The sequence below is a fragment of the Sylvia atricapilla genome, chromosome 20 (assembly GCF_009819655.1).
Source record: "Sylvia atricapilla isolate bSylAtr1 chromosome 20, bSylAtr1.pri, whole genome shotgun sequence".
Taxonomy (NCBI): Eukaryota; Metazoa; Chordata; class Aves; order Passeriformes; family Sylviidae; genus Sylvia; species Sylvia atricapilla.
Window position 1 is genome coordinate 105,911 of NC_089159.1, and position 26,035 is coordinate 131,945.

General features: G+C 42.9%; 1 protein-coding gene across 2 annotated transcripts in view; it reads left to right on the forward strand.

Annotated features, from left to right (window-relative positions):
- The window catches only part of BAZ1B (bromodomain adjacent to zinc finger domain 1B), a 46,556-nt gene that overhangs the window by 5,468 nt on the left and 15,053 nt on the right, over positions 1-26,035 (forward strand). The window contains exons 2-13 of one of the 2 annotated variants that reach the window (XM_066333115.1): positions 903-1,019; positions 3,152-3,296; positions 4,123-4,321; positions 7,029-7,150; positions 7,973-8,170; positions 9,323-11,018; positions 12,383-12,521; positions 12,998-13,125; positions 14,416-14,527; positions 20,937-21,035; positions 21,452-21,629; positions 22,055-22,240. In XM_066333115.1, coding sequence (XP_066189212.1) covers positions 903-1,019; positions 3,152-3,296; positions 4,123-4,321; positions 7,029-7,150; positions 7,973-8,170; positions 9,323-11,018; positions 12,383-12,521; positions 12,998-13,125; positions 14,416-14,527; positions 20,937-21,035; positions 21,452-21,629; positions 22,055-22,240 — 3,319 coding nt within the window. The remainder of the gene's footprint in view (positions 1-902; positions 1,020-3,151; positions 3,297-4,122; positions 4,322-7,028; positions 7,151-7,972; positions 8,171-9,322; positions 11,019-12,382; positions 12,522-12,997; positions 13,126-14,415; positions 14,528-20,936; positions 21,036-21,451; positions 21,630-22,054; positions 22,241-26,035) is intronic. The other variant, XM_066333117.1, reaches the window with a different exon arrangement.

Below are 26,035 nucleotides of genomic sequence, written 5' to 3' on the forward strand. Positions count from 1 at the left end.
CTGAAGGCAGCCAACAAGAAAGACAGAAAGGGACTTTTTACAAGAGCATAAAGTGACAGGACAAGTGGGAATGGTTTCAAATTAGAGTTTGGATTCGATATTGGGAAGAAGTTCTTTGCTTTGCAGACGGTGAGCCCCTGGCACAGATTGTCTAGAGAAGCTCTGGAAGTGTTCAAGGCCACGTTGGACAGGGCTTGGAGCAACCTAGTTTAGTCCCTGCCCATGACAGGGGGTGTGGAACAAGATGAACTTTTATGCCCCTTCTTACCCAAACCATTCTGGGATTCTGTGATTCCATGAAGCAGGTGATGTAGTAGATGATAGAGATCCTCATGTTGGAATGCAACAGGCTGCTCTTGTTGGAAACCAAAGGAAAAAATGACCTTTCTAGGGATTTCAGTTTCAAGTGATTTAGATTTGGTTGGAGTTTTTTTGTTTGTTTGTTTGTTTCCAAAAGATCGGAGGTGATGGGTAGCCTGGTAATTTACATCTGGATTTTATAACACCACTATAAGGCATTGGTAGTAGCAGTCCCACAACAGTTATTGTCAATCTATGCTGTACTTCCTGCATGTGTGTGTGACATTGATTGTGCTTTTTTCCAAAATGTATCAGACTGGAAAAACTGAAAAGTAAGTAAGCAGTGCTGTGAAACCTTCAGCCATCTGTGGAACCTTCTGTGCCAGGATGAGCAGGACAGGCGTTTTTGCCTCAGAAAGCACTAGCACATTGCATTTAGCACAACATCGTCATGATAGTCACAGGGTCAGACTGTACTGAGGCTCTCTTTAGCCTTTGTACACTCCAGTTATGAGAGTTCAAATAAATTTTACTGTTTTGTGGTATGGTGATTGTGCTTTCCACTGCATAAATCCTGTTTTCCTGAGCTGCCACCTGTACAGAGAGTATGAAGCACGTTTAGAGCGATACAGCGAGCGGATCTGGACATGCAAGAGCACAGGAAGCAGCCAGCTGACACACAAAGAGGCTTGGGAGGAGGAGCAGGAGGTTGCTGAGCTGTAAGTACCAGTGGAGACGTGGGTTTGTGCCTATCTTTAGCTGTTGGGGCATAAGAGTGGACTTGGTAAGGTGTGTGGCTAGTTTGTGAGGTGAGGTAAGAAGCTGTAAGGAGATCTGGGGATTCTGGTGCTGAAGGCAAATTAAGTCCAAATTTTACACCATCACTAATGCAGTTGGGTAATTTACTTAGTTAGTGCTGTATCTTGGTATCACTTGAACTAAAATAGTTCTGCATATAACATTTGGCATATTTTTAATCCCCTGGAGTATTGGGAATATTTTAGAGGGAAACATAACAAATCTTGAACAATGTAAAGTCAAAATAGAATAAAAAGAGTCTGTTGGAATGTTTGAGATCAGCCAGGTCCACGTCTGTTATTATTTTCTGCAGATCTGCATTAGAGTTGTTACACTAAAAAAAAAAAAAAGTTGTAGTGAGATTTTGGGTAATCTGCTCTACTTGAAGCAATCAGTGAGAGTCCTTGCTCTGTGCAGATTGTGTTCCTCCAGGCTTCTGTGGCCATGACCTCTTCCTCTAGCCCACAGGAATCCTTGGATGAGCTTCAGGGTGGCCCTTGTCATAGGAAGTGGATTTTCTGTAAAGATGCAAGTCCTTGTCTCAACCAACACATACAATTTACTGTGTGATTACCAAATCATAGAAATTATGCCATACAAATGACATATTTCTCCATTCTGTCATCTGATGACTTGGACTTCTGTGACTTTTTTTTTTCCCTGGGTATTAACTGTGGAGAGTGTCAGTGGTACCAGCTAAGAGGTGGAATTTTCTACTGGCTCTCTTCATGTTTCTGATCCACTGGCAAAGAGTTTACAGCCTTTTCCTAAGGAGAAATTTGCCATCATTTGTGGTTAATCACAACCTTAAAGTCAACGAATAAGAAACCCATTTGCTAATAGTCAATTTCTTTGTGTGGTGACACACTACTGCCTTCAGGCTTTGCTCCTTGATGTTCTTGTTTAAGAGGGCAGGGGCAGTGCAGAGGCAGCTCCATGAACTTAAAATCCTGAGTCAAAACCCAGTGGTCTACTGCTACTTTCTTTGACTATCCATGTTGGCTTGATTGACCATTTCTGGAAACATTAAGAAATGTCAGTGACATAAAAATGGGAGATTTCTTAAATTTCTCAATAACAAATTTAGCTATCATCTCACTAATATGGAATTGGGGGTGGGGTGCAGGAAGGGTTCTTTGAAATGAGATTTTGGTCTTGTCTCTTTGAAATGGGATGAAAAGCTTCCCAAGCAGTTTGTCTGCTTTAATACCTGACACTAAGCTGGATAAAAAAGCTCATTTAGACAGATTGCTAAAGGGATAAATTTGCTGATGACAGTTGTAACACAGCACATATAGCTGAGGTTTCTCCATGGATCCTGGAGTCTGGGAAGCTGAAAGTGCTTTGAAGAAATGGAGTGTTTTGTTTCTCCTTATGGTAACTTGAAACGGGCTTTACTTTTTAGCCAGGAGGTTTTATGCAACATATTCCTTAGTGTCCTCGTCAGCTACCTGGGGTCAGCTCTTAGAAGGGATAGAAGGGAAGTAAATTTATCACAGTCTTTTCTTTTCTTTAGAAAAGTTTGAAGATCATGATGTGGTGAAACACACAAGATATTTTTCTCTGGCAAGATAATTTCATTGTGTAGACCTGCCCTCTGTCTTTACTGCACTTGGCAGCCTGTTGGGGGAGAAGGAAGTACTAAATCTTCATCAGAATCATGGTGTTACTGGAAAAAAAACATTTCAAAGTAACAGGCCCCAGGATAATTGCATCATCTTGATCTTTATTTAATATCTAGTAGAAAAGCAGTAATAACCATCATGAAAGGGTTCACACTCAGTGCTGCTCTTCCTGAGTGTTTACAGTATTCTTTCTGGGAAGGACCGGGGCAGTTGGGATTTTCAGGCCAGCTAAGGCCTGGGAGAGTGCCGGGAGAAGGGAGGGGAGCAAAAAGCCCTTGGATGTTTGCATGCTAATGAGGCATCTGCCTCAAACATTGTCCTGGCTCTTAACAGGAATTCCTGGAACTGGAAAAGGGGAGGGTACTTTGCATTTGGACCTTTATTCTCTTTAATAATAACGAATAATGAAAACTTCTGTGCTTGCTCAGCTTAAAGGAGGAGTTCCCTATCTGGTATGAGAAATTGGTCCTGGAAATAGTCCATCACAACACCGTGTCTTTGGAAAAGTTGGTGGATGCAGCTTGGCTGGAGATCATGACCAAATTCGCAGTGGAAGAAGAATGTGACTTTGAGGTAAGGATATGTTTTCCAGTTTATCTTGTGCTTCTGCATAGGGCTAATTCCAGATAGCTGAAGGCAGGAGATGGGAAGAATATGTTAGCCACTCAAGTTATTAGAAGGATGTGAAAATTATTTGTTCTCTGCAGAATCCCAGTGACAGCATCTGCTTTTGGATGGAAAATGGTTCTCTAAGCCATACTTCTGGTGGAAGGTGTCACTGTCCATGGCAGGGATTTGGAACTGGATGATATGCGAGGGCCCTCCAACTCAGGCCATTCCAAAATCCTGGAATACTAGCAAGAGAAATATGACTAATATATGTGTGTGCATGGGAAACAGATAAAATTGTTATACTGCTTAAATATGTGAGATCTGTCATTTATATATAAATACATGGTTTAATTAGAAGAAATTAAAAATTATCATATGTGATAATCTTTTCACCTGACACATTGCTAGAAGGAGCAGTAGTCTGAAACAAATGGAGCTTTAAAGACAAAGCTTAAAAATCTATAAAAAGGCTCTAAAGATTTGAAAATTCCCTCCAGAACTGGGAATGTTGATGAAAGCTGAAACTTTTTGAAAATGTGGAGGAGTTAGTGTTGTGTATGAACAATGTTTAGGGCATAGTCTCTAAACTGGGGCTGCTGAGAACACACTTGCACCTTATGCACATACTGTGTATTTAGGCTGAGGAAACAGCATTGGAAAATACTGCGGCTTGGGAGTTTTGCTTTTAGATCATCTTAGCTGGTATTTTTCTCCTTCCTCGTAGTGTTAAACCCTGTTAGCTCACCTGTCTTGTTCAAGTTCAGTCTTCACTGATATTTCTGTGCAGGTTGGTAAGGAGAAAATGTTGCCTGTAAAAGTTGTGAAAATACATCCCCTGGAGAAAGTTGACAAAGAGGCATCGGAAAAGAAGTCTGACGGAGCCTGTGATTCTCCATCCAGTGACAAGGAGAACTCCAGTCAGGCAGTCCAGGACAACCAGAAGGAAGCTATGCTGAAGGAGGATGACAACAGGAGGGATAGTATGAGTAAGTAGAGACAGCATGGTAGTAGGTGGCACCTGGCAGTGACTGTTGGAGTTTATGTACATCTCATGGCTGGGCTGTGAATGCTTAAACAGTGTTATGGGGTGAAAATCGAGAATTTGTCCTTGCTAGTGGTGAATTTTTGAGGCATCAGCGCTGTTGGCTTTCAGCTGTTCTTGCATGATTTAAGGCAGAAAATGTGCTGTCGTTCTAAGGTGTAATACCAAAAGCAGTGCATGAAATGTATAAACTTCTAAAGTATAACAAATGTATTTTAAAAAGAATGAGGGGAACAGCAAAGGTTCATTCAGAATTATAAAGTTGTGCTGTGATGTTCATCCTCAGAGGAAACCTCCCTAATTCTAAAGTGTGTTCTTTTGGAGTCAGAGACAAGCTCTAATTCTCTTTTCCTGGTTGTTACAAGAAATAACTGTGTGTTTTGTTTTTTTTTTCATTTTTAGTTTATTCTCTTTCCAATTTTCATACGTTGAGACAAAATATTTTTTTTCCTAAGAATTCAAAATAAAGCATCTTTTAAAACCTTGTTCCTCTTTCATATGCTCTTCCTTGATGCAGAGCTAAGTAGTGATGTCCAAGGCTTTTCTTGACTCTGAGGAAGAATTGTTGGAAGAACAAAGAAAACAAACAAACAAAGCCCCCAAACACATAAAGTTTGTCTTGTGCAACTTCTTAAAATGGAATGATAAGACTCTTTAAAACAGCAACCCCAATCCCACAACATAGTTCTAACCTGGAGGGCTTTAATTTGAAGTCTCATAAATTAAAAAACTCTTGGCATTTGTAAATAGTGACTCCAGCATATGGGAAAGTGTCTGTAATCTCCTCTGATGTGGGTAGAGGAAACTGAAAATAGCCCAGCCACCAAATAGCAAAGTCAAGAGTGGAAAATAAGTTATACCAAGGTCTAGTCCTGAGCTTAAAAATGGTCATTTTTTTCTGATGGGTACTGTTTTGAGCTTTTCTGATTTCATTGCAGTGCTCTGTATAATCAGGCAGATTAAAAAAAAACAAAAAACCAAACAAAAAAAACCCAAAAGACCAAAAAAACCCAAACAAAAAAAACCCACAAAAAAACAAACCAAAAAAGTATTTCAGAAACAATCTAGCCTTACACACATCATTTAAAACAGAATTGTGCTTGGAGAGGGGCTAATGATGCTTTATTTATTTATATGTGTATTTTTTATTAAGCGGTGCTTCTCTTGAGATGCTGCACAAGAGTCATTGGAAGTACCTTTGACTTCAAAAATGCTCAGTGATCAAATTTACAGCAGCAGTTTTGGATCTAGGTGTTTAAAAAAGATTTGCCATGATCCTTTGTGCAGTGATGCGTGATATTCCAGCAGCTGTGGGCATTGCCAGTGCTGCACTTAAAGATTGGATACTGCCGGAATGAGGGTTCAGTCCCTTGTTTCAGTCTCTGATTCAATTGGTTCTGGCCTGTGTGTAGTCACCTCTATAAGCTGGGACTGTCCTCCCCTTTCTGGAAAAGACGAAGCTCAACATTTTCCAAATCAAGATGCAGACAGAGTCAACCTAAGCAGTAAACACACATTCTTTTAATTCTTCTCCTTGTACATATGCTGTTACTAAAAGGATATTTTATTGCTAATGCTTTTATATTCTGGGTTATAACAGAACAAAGGTTCATAGTAACATCATTGAAACAAATTACTCCAGAGTGTTTTAGTGTAGTTATGTAGCATTTCTTATAGTTACACAACAGACTAGGGCAGTAGGAAATGCTGAGTTGCATCCACAGAGGCTGGTGGTTCCCAGCCACTGACCTGGACTTTTTCTCTCTAATAAGTGTTCACAAGTGGCCATGTGATGTGAGTTGAAGTCACTGCAGTAGAGTGATTTACTGGAAGCAGTAACAAGCTCTGTATAACTGTGATGTAAGAGCTGTGTATGTCTGTGTGCACACAAGGGGGCAGAGCAAACCTTGGCGGTTCTATTAATACTTGTGTCAAACTTGCTGGTTTTGATGGAGGAGAAATGTGGCAGAAAAAGTCTACTCTCCTCCAGAAGCTAAAAATAAGGCTTTATACTGGCTTTGTTGCATCATTTGTGCAGTCTGAAATTACTTTATATTTTTAGTTGCCTGAGGAGTGAACTCTGGAAAATCAGCAGGGGTGAAGAAGGCTAGATTGTCTTGAAAATTGTGGGTGAACTGCTGAAGGCAGTTTCTGTAGCTTGAGCTGCACTTGGAACCTCTACTGCTCTGGAAAATCTAAAACAAAGTGAACACAGGAGACAATAAAATATAGATGCTTTAGAAACACAGAATCAGCTGTGTTGGATGGGGCCTTAAAGATCCTTTCATTCCAACCCCCCTGCTATGGACAGGGACACCTTCCAAGCAGACTGTTTTCCTAAGATCTTGCTCCATCCACTTGGCTTTGAACTCTTCCGGGGATAAATGTATATTTGATTACAAGAGAATGCAACAACAAATGAAGGTGGCTTTATAAAATTAACTTTAGAATGGATTGGATAGTAATTTTTTCTTCCTCATGCACATATCCAGCTTCTGTTTGATGGTATTCCATATAGAATTATATCTAATCCTTATTTGTGAATCTAGAAAGTAAATCACAAAAGAAGAGATCACTTGGATTTGTTTTGTGTTTTTTTTCTTTTTTGTTTTACTGTAAAAATAAGACTGTGTCTCACCTTCTTTTATCAGATGATCGAGCACGTAGATCTCCTCGAAAGCTTCCCACTTCACTGAAGAAGGAAGAAAGGAAGTGGGTTCCACCTAAATTCCTGCCACACAAATATGATGTCAAACTGAAAAATGAAGACAAGGTGAGTTGTCTGCTTGAGTCCTTTCTATTATAACATGAATATGCAAGTTTAGTTACTCACTGCTAGTGATTGTACAGCCCAGTTAAGTACTTTCTGCCAAAGTCATGGCATTGGAAGCAGGATAGTTGTCTGTGAGGCTGACCGGCCTGGCTGTTTCTATCTGTAATTAGGTTTTGCACATGGAAACACTTAATATCACACACACTGAGTTACAGAGCTTTATCGTGGTTGCTGTTAAGTGCCTCATCTCTGGTCGTGCAGTTAATGAGGCCATTGAAATCATGAGTGGCAGTTGTTGCTGTTGTCCTGACCAAGGTGCTCTGAGTGAGAGCACCTTGGGGAGGTGGCAGTGCTTTCAGAAGCTCTGGGTAGCTGCAGCACTGCTCTTTGCTTTTTGTCTGCTCTTTCCTAATTTGACAAGTGAGGCAGTGCTAACCTCAAAGAGTACTATGTGCAGAGGTGCTCCTCTGGTCTCAGGGAAAAAATCAAACATGAATATGTAAAAGCTTTCAAGTCAGTAGCAAGCACAAGCTGGAGACAAGTCCAAGATAAGCTGGAGAGAAGTCCGAGATAAAACAGTAGGCCTTGCATCGTAAACTCATGGTTTTTACTGTTTTGACTCTCTCATTCTCCTACCAATCTCTGTATGTCTCAGTTCTGCAAATTGTTTGATTTGAGTCCTTCCAAGAGAGCTTTGAATGAGTGAAGAGACTTTGGACATGAAGCACTACAATGATCCTGATTCTTTATAGCCATATGATCTGTGTCTATAATGTGATTAGAAGTTAATCATTAACAGTGTGTCTGTTTGTTATTGCCAAGATCATTAGCAATGTTCCGGCAGATAGTTTAGTCCGTACAGAACGTCCTCCAAACAAGGAGATCCTGAGGTACTTCATCCGTCACAATGCGCTACGTGCTGGCACATGTGAGAACGCCCCGTGGGTTGTGGAGGATGAGTTAGTGAAGAAATACTCTCTCCCCAGTAAATTCAGTGACTTCTTGCTTGACCCACATAAGGTAAGAATTCCTAAAAGTACCTGCTTTGTTTTCCCACGCATTCCCTGGGTCTTGGCAGAGACCTCAGTGTACTGATTGGGTTTTTTTACAATCGCAAAATTATTAGGGTTGGAAAAGCCCCCTAAGATCATCAAGTCTAACTGCTACCCAGTACCACCAAGGCCACCACTAAACAATGTCCCCAAGTGCCAGTTCCGCATATCTGTTAAATCCAGAGAGAAGCAGAGCAGGAAAACCGACTCTTTTAAAGGCTGACCTTTTGAAAGGTGACATGGCTTGAACATCTGAAACCATAGACTGCTTTGAAAATTTGAGATGCAACTCGCTTTTAGTTTTTCCAGTAGTTTGCATTACTTGTCTATAAGTAAAGACATGATTTCCTAGTGTAAAAGAAATGGGAGAGCTACAGTCTTTATGTGGTAGTGTCAGGTATTAGGCTCAAGACCTGTATCTATGTGACTTCATGAGGCTTGGTTCATGTATGGCGCTGCATTGAGTGGTGGCAGATACTACAAATTTAGTACTGAATACATACATAGCATGAATGGGCTCTTCCAGCCCTTTGTGCTAACCAGCCAAATATAATATCAACAAACTAAATGCCGTACCCTGAAATGTGCTGTTCTGAAATCCATCTTTTGATGTAGAAAGCATTATTTTGTTCATTAATAAACTCACGTTTTCATAGACTCAGTCAAGTGTTGTTCTAAAACTAGAAGATTAATATTTGTTCAGGACAAGGGGGAATGACTTCAAATTCACATGGAGTAGGTCTAAATTGAATACTGAGAAAAAAATTCTTCCCTGTGGGGGTCGTGAGGCCCTGGCACAGGTTGCTGAGAGAAGCCCTGGCTGCCTCATCCCTGGAAGTGTCCAAGTCCAGGCTAGACAGGGCTTGGAGCAGCCTGGTCTAGTGGTAGGTGTCCATGCCTATGGCAGGGGTTGAAACAAGATGATCTTTGTGGTCTCTTTCTACCAAGCCCATTCTCTGACTCTGATTATAATTGCAGAAGCCTGTTACCCTTAATGCAATGAGCAATTTCATTAGAAAAAGCATTAAAACATGGGCAAAAAGAATTGACAGAAAAATATCTAGATAACCTTTATTTACTTTTCAATATTAATATGAAATCATTCTTTTTTTTATTTTAGTATATGGCTCTCAATCCCTCAGCCAAGAGGAAGAGCTCTCGGTCGCCTGACAGAAAGCTTCCTAAGAAGTCCAAAGCAGATGGATCTTCACTGGGACAGCCACTGAGTCCAACCCTGTGGTGCCACGTGCATTTGGAAAAATCTATAATTGGCTCTCCGCTGAAGGTGAAAAACTCTAAGAACTCAAAATGCCCTAAAGAGGGGCTGGAAGAGGTGATGAAAATGGTGTCACCTGCTAAACTTAGTTCTAACTTCCACATTCCAAAGAGGAGCCGACTAGGAAAGGGCGACAACAAATCCTTGGACAAAAAGCAAAGAGGCAAAAGGGTTCTGAATGGGCAGAAGTCGTCAGGGAAGGCAAAGTCTCCCAGGAAAGGTTTGAAGACCCCCAAGATGAAAATGAAACAAATGACACTGCTGGACATGGCTAAAGGTACCACTAAGGTATCCAGGGCTCCCAGGAGTTCTGGGGGCACCCCTGGATCTTCCAGGAAACCCCAGAAACACCTGCCTCCTGCAGCTCTCCATCTCATTGCCTATTACAAAGAAAACAAAGACCGGGAAGACAAAAAAAGTGCTCTTTCCTGCATCATCTCTAAAACAGCTCGGTTGCTCTCCAATGAGGACCGTGCCCGTCTCCCTGAGGATTTGCGGGGGTTGGTGCAGAAACGCTACGAGCTCCTGGAGCACAGGAAGAGATGGGCCACCATGACTGAGGAACAGCGGAAGGAGTACATGAAGAAGAAAAGAGAAAAGCTGAAAGAGAAACTGAAGGAAAGAGCAAAGGAACGGAAAGAGAAGGAGATGAAGGAAAAAATGGAAAAACAGAGGAGATTTGAGGACCAAGATCTAAAAGGGAAGACATTGCCTACTTTTAAACTGGTTGATACTCCAGAGGGACTTCCTAACACACTTTTTGGGGATGTGGCGATGGTAGTGGAGTTCCTGAGCTGTTACTCAGGGTTATTGATGCCGGATGCTCAGTATCCCATCACAGCAGTGTCCCTGATGGAAGCCCTTTGTGCAGAAAAGGGAGGCTTCCTGTACTTGAACAGAGTACTGGTCATCCTCTTGCAGACCCTGCTGCAGGATGAAATTGCTGAGGATTATGCTGAGCTGGGAATGAAACTTTCCGAAATCCCACTTACTCTGCATTCTGCTTCTGAGTTGGTTCGCCTGTGCCTCCGCAAGTCAGATGTGCAAGAGGAAAGTGAGGTCTCAGATAATGTAGATGAGAGTAAGGATTCAGCAGCTTTTGAGGATAATGAGGTGCAGGATGAGTTTTTGGAGAAACTAGAGACATCAGAGTTCTTTGAGCTGACTCCTGAAGAGAAATTGCAGATCCTTGGAGCGCTGTGTCACCGGATCCTGATGACATACTCGGTGCAGGACCATGTGGAGGCCAAGCAGCAGGCCTCAGCTGAGCTGTGGAAAGAGCGCCTGGCTGTCCTGAAGGAGGAGAATGACAAGAAGAGGGCAGAGAAACAGAAGCGAAAAGAAATGGTGGCCAAAACCAAGGAGAACGGGAAAGAAGAGCATATGATGGGAAGAAATGAAAAGAAAAAACATGAAATTATGAAAATAGAGCACCGGGTAGAGATAGAAGCAGATGATATGATCAGTGCTGTGAAGAGCAGGCGCCTTCTTGCCATCCAAGCCAAGAAAGAGAGGGAGCAACAAGAAATACAAATGAGAGGTAAGAAAATATACCTAGCAAGTAGGGTGTTTCATATATTGTGGAATAACTTCATGGCAAAAATGACAGCCTGTTTCCAGAGAATTGTCTGCTCAGTGGAGATTTATAATTCAGTTGCTGTGGTTCCTATGGCGACTTAAACCTTGTAAATTTAAGAAAAAACAATACCCACTTCTAGTTTTTTATCTGTGATGTCTGTTGTTCAGTACCTTTCTAATTATGGCAGGCCCAGAGGTTGGACAGCGCAGTATCTTTTTTAGGAACAGAAAACAACCAAAAATTTGTCTTATGTCCAAATGTCATCTGGTTCTTGGGTACAGAGGAGATATTTTCTGCCTAAAAGCAGTCCCTGCTGCTGCTGCTGTCCCTGCTGCTGTTCCCATGGTCATGTTGTTACCAGCAGCCCTTCTCCCATATCAGGATTTGGGCAGTAAATCTCAGCTTACTGTTTCTTGCTTTAAAGAATTAGTTATGGAGCTGCAAATATAAGCTGTCCACTTAAACCTCTAAATTATGAGTTGCAACACCAGACTTTGTGTAAGTAGTACTGTTCAAGGAGTATGGATGTAAAGAGAAAACACTTCAGAAGTACTGTTTAGGGGTTTTATTGATTGTAAATGTGGATACTGGGCAGACAGAAGTGGACAATGTAGCTCACCTAGGTTGTTATTTCCCTTCTGAAACAAGTGAGGGATAAACATCCCTCCTTGAAGCCTGGCTTTTGCACCTTAGCTGGAATGTGGGAGTATCTGTTCTGAGAGACCAAGAATCACGGAATGGTTTGGGTTGGAAGGGGCCTTAAAGTTGATCATGTTCCACCCCCACTTCACCTTCCACTAGACCAGGTTGTTCCAAGTGCCGTCCAACCTGGCTTGGTACAGGTTGCCCAGAGAAGTTTGTGTCTGCCCCGTCCCTGGAATTGTCCAGGGCCAGGCTGGACAGGGCTTGGAGCAACCTGGTCTAGTGGAAGGTGTCCCTGACATGGAGAAGGATTGGAACAAGATGATCTTTAAGGTTTCTTCTGACCCAAACCATTCCATGATATTCTATGATACAATGGTTTTAATTTTTATCCAGGGTTTCTTCAGACCAGTCCATCCTTACACCTTGACTTGTTCTTGTATACATATATATGTATTTTTTGTTGGGTTTTTTGTTTTTGTGGTTGTTTTTTTTTGTTTTTGTTTTTTTTTTAGAATGACAGGCAGAAAGTAAACTAAACAGTGTGTGGTTGTAAAGGATTTTAACTAAAATCCCAAATAAAACTGTTTTTTTTACTCCCATGGTGTAGTAAAATAAAAGACAATATTGATGTCTGGATACAATGAAGGTAAGCTAATGCTGCTCTTTGCTAATTTTAACAGTGAGGATGGAAAAAGAAGCAGAGGAAGAAAGAATCCGGAGGCATAAAGCTGCGGCTGAGAAAACTTTCCAGGATGGAATTGCTAAGGCCAAACTGGTGATGCGCAGGACCCCAATTGGCACTGACAGGAATCATAACAGGTGGGAAAGGGAATGACCGTGAGCTTCCATCTCTGCCCCAAGAGAGGAGCTGTGTCAGGTACCATCCCCCAGGAAGGGATTGATAGGGAGAGTATGGAATTGTGGAGGAGAGAGAAGAGGAAAGTGTGTGTATATATGGAATGTAGTGGCTGGTTATGTGCCCAGCTTTTTGAAGCCTTCCCATGGAGGTCAGGACTAGTGGAGGTTCAAGTGCTGGCATTGGGTGCTCAGGAACCTTATTAGTATTTTTTCTGGGTTTTTTCATTTTTGTTGCATAGGTATGTGCTTAGAATGGATTCTAAGCAAAGCTTTCCCTTTCCTCTTTCTCAGCTGTGCTAACACAAAAATATGCATTGCACTCAGTTTTTAATGAGTCAAACACACAGATGCTTCTCCCCTCAATCCCAGTAAAAGAGTGTGTGTGTTTAACTAGCCAGAAAAGGAGACAGGTACCTATTAACACACATTTCTTACAGGTACTGGCTGTTTTCGGATGAGGTTCCTGGTTTGTTTATTGAGAAAGGCTGGGCACATGACAGTATAGACTACAGATTTACCCTTCCCCACCAAAAAAAGGAGGATTTGAAGGACTACAGCCCTGGAGGTATGGTCTCTTGAGGATATTTCTTCTGCTCTGACTGTTTGGATGGAGTCATGAGCGTGAAAGAACTGTCTAGGCCGAGAGTTTTCATGGGGATACTTTGATTTAAGCCTACTTTTAACTCCAGAAGCCTGCACACAAGGAGGTGCTGGTGATATTTCCTTTCTGCTGCTGCAGGTCTGGAGACTTTCCTGCAGTGTCCAACCTAAGGACCATGGGATACAGTCTCCTTTCCTACAGATAGCAAGGTTGATGTCAGTTGGTGTCACCCCTCTGACCCTGACTCTGCTGAATTGCACCATGCCAGACCCTTGCACAATTAGCCAGTTGTGCTGTAGGGCAAGGATATCCGTCTCAGTGCTGATATTCCGCTGGTGCCAAGGCTCCCAGATCAGCCTTGGAATAGTAGCAAGCAGGGCAGTCTGTTCGATATGCACGACTTTGCTGATTGAGGTTGTTTTGGCAAACGTTCCTCTTGCGTTTCCTCTCAGTCTCCCCTTCACATTTACTGAACATGAAGGTGAGGTGCAAGGGACTTGCTGAACTTCTAGTTCAGGTGCTGGAGACTTGCAAGCTTGAATAGGCACAAAAATCCGTCTGTACAGAAGTAAACTTAACAATTCTATGTGGGAGTAGTTCTTGGGACAGAAGACTCTGCAATAATCTGACTCAGCTGAGTTTCAGTTGTGATCATTTCTTGCTTTTGGAGCATCACATTCTGTCACTGAGTCCATCTACAGCAGTCCTGCATGGGAGAGCTTACAGAGTTAGATCCAAGCCCTTGCCTGGTAGGATTGTCTTAGACAAGGGACAAACTAGACACCTATAGAGGAATGGAACAGGGCAAACCTACAGTGAGATCCTTCATCCAGGTGTAACTTTACAGCCACCTGTGTCTTGGAGACTGACTGAGCTGGAGGTGCATCATTCCAAGCTCCTCTATGGGTATATTTTCTTACAAGAACTGTGTCAAATACTGACCAGCTGTCTTTCCTGATCAGCTCCTTGCTTCCAGCTGTTTTCATCTCTCAGCTGCTGCCACAGCCAATGGGCAGGATTTCAGCATGTTCATTTGGAAACTTAACCATCAAAGGTCTAAATGAGCAAAGATTTAAATTAATCTCAGAGTGTTGTGTGAGATGCTCAGAAATAAAAATTCATGCTGCTTACACCTCCTTTGGTTTTCAAAGTGTTTTGTCAGTATACAGCTAAAAAGTGAAACTAATTTTGTGTATTTGGAATAGTAGGAATGCTGCTCAGGAATCTACCTGGGCCTGTGCTTTTCTTTTGCAGAGAAGAGGAAGAGCACAGGCAGTGACGGCCGAGGGAACAAGCTGCACCGCTCCATGCCCACCACAGACCTGCCTGCTGAGACCACCACTCCCAAGCAGGGCCAGAACTTATGGTAACACACACTTTCGTGGCTGCAAAGTATTCAAAGTGTAAAGGTCAAGGAATCTAGACAGATTTCTTTGCTAAACCCTGCTACAAACCTGTTCCTCTTTCAGTGCTGAACAGTTGGGTTGGTTCAGCAGCTCCCAGGCCTCAGTTGCTACTATTACTGCCCTGCTAACAGGGCGGCTAGTACAAGAGCCAGTGGAACCATCATTCAACCTAATCAATCATACAAAGCCAGTATAAATTAAACTATTAAAATACTTCTTTGATGTATTGCTTTTTAAGTATTTTGTTCTTCCATGTTGACAGCCCATTATCCCTTTAATGCTTCCTAATGCCAAAGCAGTGTCTTCTAAGTGAATCAAATCTACCTTTGAGCATGTTTGATTGTAACCTGCTCCAGTAATTTGCCCTATGAGTGTCCTTAAAGAAATTCTCCTGTGTTGAATCTTGCTCTGTGTGGTAAGGAGTGCTCATCAGTGTCCCCATGCCAGAAAACCCTGGCTAAGCTTTACCTGTTAACTGCTGTAGAGCATTGTGTATTTTTCAGATAACCCTGATGATAACTGTCACAAAGTCTGTGTTCCTGCAGCTACTTTCTTAGCAGTGTCTGTCCCACAGAGTTCCACTGCTGATACATTGAGTGGGGTTGCTTGGTCGTTGATAAGTAGAGTTAAACTCACCTCCAAGGAATAATTGCTAGTCAGAACTACTTGACTAAACATGTACCTGCTCCCCCACCATGAGCTGTGCAAGAGCTGAATTGTGGGTGTCTTGGTTTATCTGAACCGTCAGCACTGAGTGCTGACTCTTGATATTGCTCTGCTGTCACAGCAGTAGGTCACAGAATTCCTGTGCTTTCCTTCACTGCCTCATCCTTTCATTACAAATTCCCACCGTTACCAGTGTTGGCCTTTGTGCATCTTGCCAAAATTCAGGCAGTTGGGCTTTCCTAGGGAATGAGTCCTGCACAGGGAGTGTAATCCACAGGAAAATCCTCTTATTTTCCTAACCGCCTCCTTTAACACTTGATCTTTATTGAGCAGAGATGGCAAAGTGTGTTCCAGGAGAAGGATCAATTCCATAAGGAAAACAGTAGCTTGAATTTAGAGAGCATATTGCTAACACTGAGGGCAGCATAGAGACAAATTGGATGAGTTAATTAACACAGAATTCCTAAAACTTGTGACTCCAAGCTGAACTTGAAAATGCATAGTGTTTGATGTGCTCATTCAGGTTGGCAACTCCCAGCAACATTCTGAGCGAGATCAGTGTGATGACAGAGGCAGGAGTGCTGTATGGAGTCACCAGAGTAACTGGGTGGAGCAGTTTTTGGAACCAGGTCCTGGTCACATTCAGTGCTGAGTTATATTCTGTCACTAAGAGCTGCTTTATATGGAGTGACCATAATGGATGGTGTTCTCCTTTTATAAAAGAAAGCAACAAAAACAATTAAGAAGCGTCTTTAAAAAACAAGCTTAAAGTAGCAGCCAGAAACCCAAAACATTTTCAAAGAGATTTGCCTTAGAGTTTTCATACTAAATGCTCAGAGCAAGTGCTGTCTCTTACCTTTGGGAAAAAAAAAAGGGTTGAGGAACTTGAAAACAAAATTGTAACAGCAACAACAAAACATTTTGAGTTCACGTCAGGATAAGGAAGCTGTTAAAAGTAAGAAAGCCTACTTAAAACCTATGGTGAATTTCAGTGAAAGAAATAAAAAGTATGATAAAGGAAAGTACAGACTAAGGGCAAAACAGTTTTCTTTTCTCTTTGGGAAACAATCCTGCTTCATAAAATCTATTGTTTCAGGGTCTGCCTTCAGAAAAGAGGGAAAAAGGGAAGCTCTTTGCATGAGAGAAGAATTGGCTAAAAAATGCTAAATAAATTATGGAAATAAACTAAGCTTGTATGTTCAGCAGGGAGATGCAGAGTAATGCTGGAGGAAACTGGGAAAATCTCCTAAAGAGGTTTTCTTTGATAGAGAAAAAAGGGATTAGGAAATAAAATTAGTCAATAGCTGTTTGGAAATAGAGAGCAAAGTGCTGCAGCTGAGGTACACAACTGGCTTCTACCAACTGAAATGGATCTGTGAGTTGAACCTGTTCAAAGCACCAGTGGACAAATTGCTGAGAGAGGAATTCATTGAGGAGTAGGAAGCGCAAAGGTAATTGTCCTGAGGAGACAGACAGGAGTCCTCAAACCAGCAGATGCTGCAGTCTGGAGGGGTAGGTTGAAGAACTGTGACTGCATACCTGCTCTGCCTTTTGGCCACTCAGACATCAGACACTGAGCTGCGTGGGGAGTTTTTCTGACCTGGCTGTTATGCCACAGTGTCCTTAATTTCTGTCCTTGCTTGTCGCTGCTAGGAAGGACTTTTAAGTGCTCACAGTCACACTACTTGCTGTTTTTTCACAAGGGTCTTGCACCTGTGTGCACTGTTCTACAAGGCAGGGGCAGCAGTGCAGGTGGAAGATCTGAGCCAAGCGTGGGCCTTGAGCAGGGGCATAGAGGCAGCTTCTCAAAGGAGGCATAACCCCTTCTAATTGAGTGCTGTGCTGGCTGCCTCTCCCTGACTGATAGGGCACCCAAAGCCATGCATGCAACTAAGCAATAAGGTCTCTCAGCTGAAAGGCTTTTCCTTAAATATCTGGAACTCCTTAGAATCTTGCCACCACTTACCTGTAAGCATCCACAGAAAGCCAAGTGACAGGCTGGGAGCTGTTACTTCAGGGGATAGCTGGGAGCTAGAACTTCCTTGTGAGGAAATCCATATTCCTGTTCCTGTACTTTCCTTAGGAGCCATTGCCATTGATCTCAAGGACTGCTCTGAGCATAAATGGTTATGGAAGCATCTCCTCCTTGGCTGCTTTTTGCGCATTGTCTTTGGACACCATGAGGAGCCCCAAGCCCACTCTGATGTCCTTGGATATCTCTGGGTCCAGTTGTTCGGATACAAGGAGTTGTCCAGCTATAACTCATAATTTTGGCATATGCATAGAAAATTTGATTTCTTTTGTGTTCTGCTTTAAGTCCTGCTGTTTGAGTCTTTTCGTTAGTGGTATGTGGGACGTGGGATTGAGTAGCCTCACAGTGCATATAAAGCATCTTTTGCTTTACCCTTTTATACATTAGAGTGATGAGACTTTGAAATTAAACACCATATTAACTCTGAATAGTTGCATTTCACAGTCCTGCCTCTTTTCCCCTTGAGAATGGGAGCCGGTAGGGCACTGATAAAGGGAGAAATAGATTCATATTTCTTTGAAGAGTTACACAAACAATATCTCATGGAAGTGGTTCTGCTGTCAATACTTTGTCCCCAAAAAGAAGAGGGTCTAGTGTTCTGTCCTAAAAGTGCAGCATCATAAACCCTCGTTACTTCTGTCTTTTCCAGACAGATGGACCACTCCCTCTCTTCACCTTGTGCTTCACTTGCACAGATGTTGATCCTTATTAAAAAATCTCTTTGTTCTGGGCACATAGGCACTGAAGAAGTCTCTGTCCATACCATAATGTTTGTGACCTGTATACTTCCTGGTCTTTCCTGCCAAAAACCATGGGGAATCACAGCCTTGGTGTAGGATATTAGTGTGCAGGAGACTTCTTGCTCATCCTGGTCAGAAAGGAGTTAAATTTTGGAAACAGTGGCATCTCTAGAGAGTAACTGCCGTTGTTCTTCATCTGTTAGGAATTCAGCATGGTATGGCGGGTCCCCTCAGCAGACAATTTGAGTTAACCATGAGTGGGTGCTGACAGACACCATTCTCATGCCTGTTCTCTACAGATGGAGTTGTTTCCACCAACCCTCCAGAGCAGGTACTGGTCCTGGGCTCCTCTAGATGCTGTCCCCTCGATTTCATTGTTCCTTAGTCCAGGTTTTAGAGCTTTCTGTGTCCTTTGCAGCCTGTAGCTTGAGAACAGGTAGAAATATTCAGCCTGAGTGAATACTGGGAGCTCCTTTTGACTTGATGCTTGTGCCGTTTGTCCCTTCTGTTCTGGTTGCTGACCAGTCTGTTGGCTTGTGCTGCTAGAAATGTCAGGAGAGAATCTAGGATGTTCTTTATGAATGCAGGAAGCCCTTACACCAGTCAGAATTTCCCCCTTGTAAATAAGTTTAAAGACCTCCACCTGGTCTTGACTTTCCCATCCCTCTGGAGTGTGTGATTAATCTATGCCAGGCCACCTGAAGGGCACCAACTGTGTTACCGTCCCTCTCTGCAAGACTCACTTTTGCCTTCCTCATTTAAAATGCCAGCACTGTCTTACCATGTCCATGCTCTCAGCCTGGAGGTGGTTGAGCTCCATTTGGATGTGGAGCAGTTCCTACTGGTAGGGAGTGCCTGGAGCTAGTTTGGGAAGCAGGAGCTGTGGCTGCACAGAGCAGCAAGAGGTCACTAATCAAATTACCATGATGTCTCTGATGTGTTTGTATTTTGCAGATCAGACTCAGGTTCAGGCTTGAGTTCAGGCTTAAGTGGATCAGTTCCCTGTCCCAGAAATCCGGTTCTTACTCTCAGGGTGAATTGAGAAGATTTCTCAAATTGTTCACCTGTTGCAGGTGTTCTTCTTTCCCTGTCCCATGTCCTTTTCAGCAGGAACAAAGTTGTACCAGGGCTTAACTATGTCTTTCTTAAACGGGTGGGAGCTGCTTTCTGCAGTTGCCCCCAAAATACTGGAGAATAGAAACCCTACATGGCAACTGTTTCCAGTGCCTTTTCTTTTTTACATTGTGATGAAACAGTGCAGTGAGTTCCCCCGTTTGATTTGTCTTCATGGGAGAAAGCAAGGAAAGCTCAGGCATGGTCATCTTGAATGTTTTTCTAGCTGGATTCCATGGTGTATCACCAGCAATGTCAGATGTTTTTTTATCACGACCTGGGGAACCCATCTCAAGGTGTCTGGGAAATACTCCTGTGCTGGGCATCTGTAGAGCAGATGGTTTGGAGTGTGGTTTATGCCATTCCCAGGTAGTGACAGATTCTAGTGGATGAAGGATATCTGAAGCTGCTCTGTTCTGTTTCACAGGGAAAGATGCAAAGAGTGCCCAGAGGTTTTGATCTCAAGGTGCAAGCTTCAGAGGGTCAGATGTACTGAAGCAGATGACTGGCTAAAAAACATCTTCCTTCCATTGTTCAACAATCAATCCTATGTTCTGTTAGAGTAATGAATTTCCTAGCTGACTGTAAATTGTGAGGCCATTGCCCTAGTAGGACCATACTAGAATTATGAAATATTTTCAGATATGGTATTTAATAAGTGTTTCTGCCGAAAAATAAGCATTGTGGAGACTGGTATTCCAAGAGGAGCCACAACAATGTTTTTCTGTAGTTGCTTGGCTCAACTGAGCTTGTGTCCAAGAAGAAAGATTAGATCTGGAATCTTCTGGTAAGGATGGATCACAGAGTGGTCCTTCACAGTTGTTTCCAAATAAGGTTGATTCTCCTATTTCCTGTCTTCCATCTTGTGATGAGCAAGGGAAATCTTATAGAAATCTTAGAGAACATAGTGTATTATTCTTATTTTCTGTAAACAACCTCTGAAGCTCAAGTTGAATCTGCATCCCATCAGATGAAGAGGCCCCATGGTTTCCTGGAATAGAGTTGGAAAGAAAAGAAGGAAAGCACAGAATTTCAGGAAGTCTTTAAACTCACTTAAATGTACAATCCAGCATGCAAACATGATTGTGCTCTGGAACTGCAGAAAGAATATCTGATTTAGAGAGCTCTGTAAAAGTAGTCCCTTTTTAGATTGGACTACCTGCTGATGGCCATCACTTGTCCTCAAGGATTCCTGAGCACAAAGGTTTCAAGCTGATTAGTATGATTTTCAGATACTGCACTTGAGCTTTCAAGTTTCGGCAAACTTAGAGAGGAGGACTTGTGCATTTGCAGAGACAGAGCCTGCACAGGCATACAGCTCCAGCAGCAGCAGTCATGGGATCACCCAGGACATCCCCTTTTTAATCTGGGGACTACTGGTTGATGAAAGAAAATACAATTAAATTGCCATGCTGTCAATGCGTAGTGTGTTAGTCTTTTCTGGTACATCTAACATGACATTCAGATCACTTAAACAAACTGCAGAGTAGTGAATGGAATCCCTGGGGTGGACAACTAAATTAAAATGCCAACATTTTAATAAAATTATAGGGAAAATACATCTGTAAACCAGTTTTGTGTTTATTTGGTTCTGTTTTTCTTACCCTGGAATTGGCTGCATTTGAGGACCTTGAAATGAAGCCAACCTGAGTCAGAATTCTTCTACCAGCATTCCGGGAAGTGTTTCACCTTGCACCATGGGGTCAGGATATAAGTTACCTCTTATCCCTACCTACTGATCCTTCAGAACTATTTAGAAGAAATTGTATTGTCACAGAGATACCCTAGGTGATCTAGGTGCATTTTTCTATCTTTCAGGTTTCTCTGTGACAGTCAGAAGGATTTGGATGAACTGCTGGATTGCCTGCACCCCCAAGGAGTAAGGGAGAGCCAGCTCAAGGAGCGCTTGGAGAAAAAGTGAGCCCGCTCTTTGTTTTTCTATGTGTGTCTTCTCCAAGTCAGAGCATGTCCTTGGCACAGCAAGCCTTGCCATTCCTGGGGCAGCATCCCAGGCTGGAGTTCAATTGTTCCTGTGCTGAAGAGGGGAGAACATTCAGGTTGAGCAATTGCTGGTTTTCTTGGGCAGATTCTTGTTAAGTAACACTCTGAACAGTGAGGAAGTTCTGTCAGTCCTTAAATTGCTCCTTGAAACCAGGAACAAAGGCAGTGCTGGCTGATCTGAGCCAGAACTGCCATGTGCTTTCATGTGCCTTTCAAAGAGCTTTCTGCACTGGTTGAGCTCATAGCTCTCAATGGACACCACTGTCCCAGAGCCTGGCCAGTTCCCAGGGCAATGCTCTGCCTGTATTCAAAGGTTGGGTTTGATTTTCCAGGTATCAGGACATCACACATTCCATCCATTTGGCTCGGAAACAGAATTTGGGCCTCAAATCTTGTGATGGCAACCAGGAACTGCTGAACTACCTCCGGAGTGATCTGATTGAGGTTGCAACGCGGCTGCAGAAGGGAGGCCTAGGATATGTTGAGGTGACACCAGAATATGAAGCAAAAGTGAGTGAACAGGCAAAATATGGAACAAGACAAGTGTGAGATGATATTTTCTGGTCTTCAGTCTTTTGTTCTCCTCAGACAAGAGCAGGAAGTCAGGTTTTTTATTTGTCCTTTAAGCAAATATTTCAAGATTACACAGCTGATGGCTTGAGGTGTAGGGTCATTATGTTGGAGCTGAGTGTCCTGTTCAATTGTCCTGTTTCCATATGCTCATGGCAGACTTCTTTATGGAGCAGAACCTCATAGCTGATTTTTATCTTCTATATCAAAGCCAGCATGTCTTGTTGAGACAGCAGCAATACACCATAACCAGGTGTGGTAGGTAACCACACTGCATTAGGTACCACAGGCGTCCATCTGCAGACCCACTTTCAAGCAGCAGAAAGAGTAATATCCAGCTGTTAAGGATATGCTTTTCCCAACAGGTGTACTCGCTGGAGAGCCTAAAGGATTTTGGAGATTGTGTGATTGCACTCCAGGCTGGTGTTGTTAAGAAGTTTCTGCAAGGTTTCATGGCCCCTAAGCAGAAGAGAAGGAAACACCAAGGAGAGGATTACATTGTCAAGGCTGAAGAGATAGATGAAGACAAGAAAATGGCAGAAGAAGCCAAGGTATTGTTTACCTCAGGGCTCTGTTTTGGTCTTGGAGCAGAACTCTTTGAGCTGTAGCAGTCAGTATATTTCATGGGGTACTAAATGTTGAGCAATTTCCTCCCATTTCAGATTTGTAGTTGAGTGTGTTTGGTGTTTATGGGGCCAGGTATTCCCTGTTTATTTTGAGGAGTAAATGTATGGAGAAAATAAAAATAATTGTTCCTTAAGTTTCTCTCTATGAATAGGAAATGGGTCAAGTTCCTTCCATACAGTTCTGCTTAAATAAAAGTACATTATGGTGCATTTTCACAGAACTTAATAGGAGTTGTATCTGTCAGAGAGGACTGATGGTGTTTTGGTCCACAAAGAGAAGGAGAGACATGTTGAGGTTCTGGTGACTGCAGGGAAGTGATATTTAGGTAATTACCACATTAGGCAAAGGGAGATACAAGTTGTTGGATGTGTGGAGGCACTTGGAGAGATGTCTGGGCAAACAAGCTGCATGTGCCTCCAGGAGAAAAGTGGTGTTGTGGGTCTAAATGTGTATCGCTCCTATTAAAATGGATAGAGATGAGCCGCAGAGGGTTGGGAAGGGTACTGCAGGTGTTTGTGCTGCACCAGTGTTTCAGGGGTAGTTTCTATGCACTAAGTTGAACAGGACATTAATGTCCCATGACAGGACTTGCCCCACTGCCCTCAGCTCTGCCCTTACTGATCACTGACTTCAGCAGAGGCAACAATATCAGAATTGGATCAACAGAAGTACTTGCAAGTCCCAATATAAAAAAAAGAAGTAGTATTTCTTCACCTCTATGTACCTGAAGGGAGCAGGCAAGAAAGGTGGAGAGGGACTAATTTACAAGAGCATGTAGCGACAGGACAAGGGGGAATGACTCCACACTGATGGAGAGTGGGGTTAGAGTGGATATTGGGAAGAAATTCTTCCCTGTGAGAGTGGTGAGGCCTTGGTACAGGTTTCCCAGAGAAGCTGTGGCTGCCCCATCACTGGAAGTGTTCCAGGCCAGGTTGGATGGGGCTTGGAGCAACCTAATATAGTGGTAGGTGTCCTTGCCTATGGCAGGGGGTTGGAGCAAGACGACATTTCAAGTCCCTTCCAGCACAAACCCTTCTGGGAATCTATGACTGATGCTGGGGGTAGTTTTTTTGGTGTGGATCTGTGGTGGTTTTTTAAAAGCTCCTGTCAGTATATGCTGTACCCTTGTTTGAACATCAAGTCTTTGCTAAGCTGTACCATTGCTGTGTTAGCAGGATAATTTGGATAGACAGAAGAAATTTTCACATTCCTTAGTTGTCCTGAAGTATTTAAACTTTGCTAATTTTGAATCTTCCCTCCTAAGTGCGAGGGTAGTGGGAGGATGCTGTAACCTGAAAGCTCTCAGCAGAATGGAGTGCTGTGAAAATTGGTGAGGTCTGAGGCAGAAAGGGCTTGGATCAGCACATTTCCAGTTTCTACAGCAGCACCATATTGTGCCTTACTACTGCTGTCTGCGTTAGAGCTGTAACCATGAGAGCTGTACACTCAGGGTGGCATCAGATTTACTACAACGCAGTCCCAATGTGTGATTATGCAGGTCTTCCTCCCCCAAGCACTGGCTTTAGTGTCATGCCAATCTCTCTGGAGCATTTATTTATGCAGTGTGGTGCTTACTATCTCATTCAGACTTTTCTAGACCTTTAAGGTGGTACAAGCAATGTTCAACTTTTTGGGGTTGTTCATTGGCTTGTTTGGTTTGGCAATTTTTTTTAACCTCAGTTTATTTGGAATAAGCTTTCTTTTTACTAAAGCAGAAAACCTTTACCGATGATCTTGAAAGAGCAGCCTAGTTCTTAGATACAGTTACCTGATGAAAATCCCTGACTGCCAGGCAGACTGTTCTGAAGAAAAATCTCCTGCATAGTCCAAGAATTATGAAGCCTTTTGAGCCAGAGCTGCACTGAGAGCACACAGCAGGTAAAATACAGCATAGCCACGCTGGAAAAGCACACTCAGTGTGCTTCCAGACTATAGAGGAAGAATTGCAGCCCTGTGGTATAAGTATGTCGCGTTTTCCCTGTGAAAACAAGTTATGGCTTAACAGGCATCTGTTTGCTGACTTAATTGTCTGTACTAAGGGTTTCTACTGCCCCAGCTGCATTGCTGGATCTCACACTGTTGAGTGGCAAGGGATTGCAGTGAGACCTGGCTTGTGGCTGCTCCTGAAAATCAGGCTGGTGCCTCTGTTGATGCAAACATTCCCATTTCTAGTGGCAGTAGCAAGCTGGACTGTCCCAGAACAGGACAGGGAATATGTAACCTATTTGCAACTTGACATTGTGTCACAACAGCATGAGCAGAGTGAAGAACATGGGTGGGTTACTGTTGCCTCCTGCGAGGCGTGATGACCTGGTTCAGGAACAGCACGGCGGTCAACCCCAGACCACTCGGACCATCAGCTCACAGACACCAATGTGGTGGACAGCAAATGGCGTTTATTAGTGTGTTGCATGGGTTTATATAACTTGTGTTAACTGCATCACTTCCTTCTGCTTACGTTATAAACTAGGTGTTATTGGCTAATTAGGGGTCAAGTGACCTTTGCTAAGGAGGCAAGGGGGTTCTGCCTGCCCGTACAGCGCGACATCTTCCGATCGCCTTTCCCTGACTATCTTGAACTGCTACATTTCCCCCCTCTCTCATGACTATTTTAAAAACATACAAAGTATAAAGTTATAAAAATGTAAAAGTTAGTAAGATCTACATAGTACGTTAAAAAGGCAATACAAAATATATGTAATGAAGCAATATAAAATGTACGTAATAAGTGCACTTTAAAGCAGCTGTCGACGGTTAACTAGCAAAATGTTAACTTTTTCTAAATGGCTTCTAACAAACGACATTAATTTGTTTAGTACACAAGGCCCAAAAATTAACATCAGGAGTATTATAGTAAGTGGGCCGATCAGAGAGGAAACAAGGGTGGTCAGCCATGGAGACCGGTTGAACCAAGATTCGAACCATCCTTGTTTGGGCTTCTCTCTCTCTTTTTCTCTGGGCCAACCTTTCTCTTAACTCGGCCATGGAGTCTCGTATGACTCCGGTGTGGTCTGCATAGAAACAGCATTTCTCTTTCAAGGCAGCACAGAGGCCTCCTTGTTGTAGCAGCAAGAGGTCCAGTCCTCGCCTATTTTGGAGGACGACCTCTAAGAGAGAGGAAACAGATTTTTCTGGAAAGGAAGTGGATTTTTCAATTCTTTGTAAGTCTTCGTTGATGGTCATCTGCAGCTGAGAGGCTTTGGTGTTGGTTCACGAGAGCCGAAACACCTGTTGCTGCACCAGCAGCTCCTAGGCCAAGCAGCATCGCAATGGTGATGCCTTTTATTACTTCTCTTTTGTGGAGCCGGTTGGGATCTTCTAAAAGGCGGTACACTTCTTCTTCTTGGTGGTACAGGACTCTAGGAACAATCAGAACTTGGACACAAAAGTCAGCAGAGTCATTAAATTTGTTAAGGAACACACAGGGACTTACACCGGACTGGTGACAGACCCACATTCCTGATGCAGATGGGATCACCCATTTTTTGTTGGTTGATTTATCAAGTTTGATAATTTCTGTACTGACATTACCTTTTTGCTTTGCCAAGGTTGCATTGCCAAAGCACTTACCTTGGCCTGTGATCTGATTCAGAGTGATTCCTCTTCGGGGGGTGTCCCATCTACACTGGTGTGGGTTTGGTTCTGCTGAGCAACTAAAAGGAACATTGAGGGCAACACCTTCATAGAAAGGAGGTTCTATGTCATAGCATAGCCAGCAT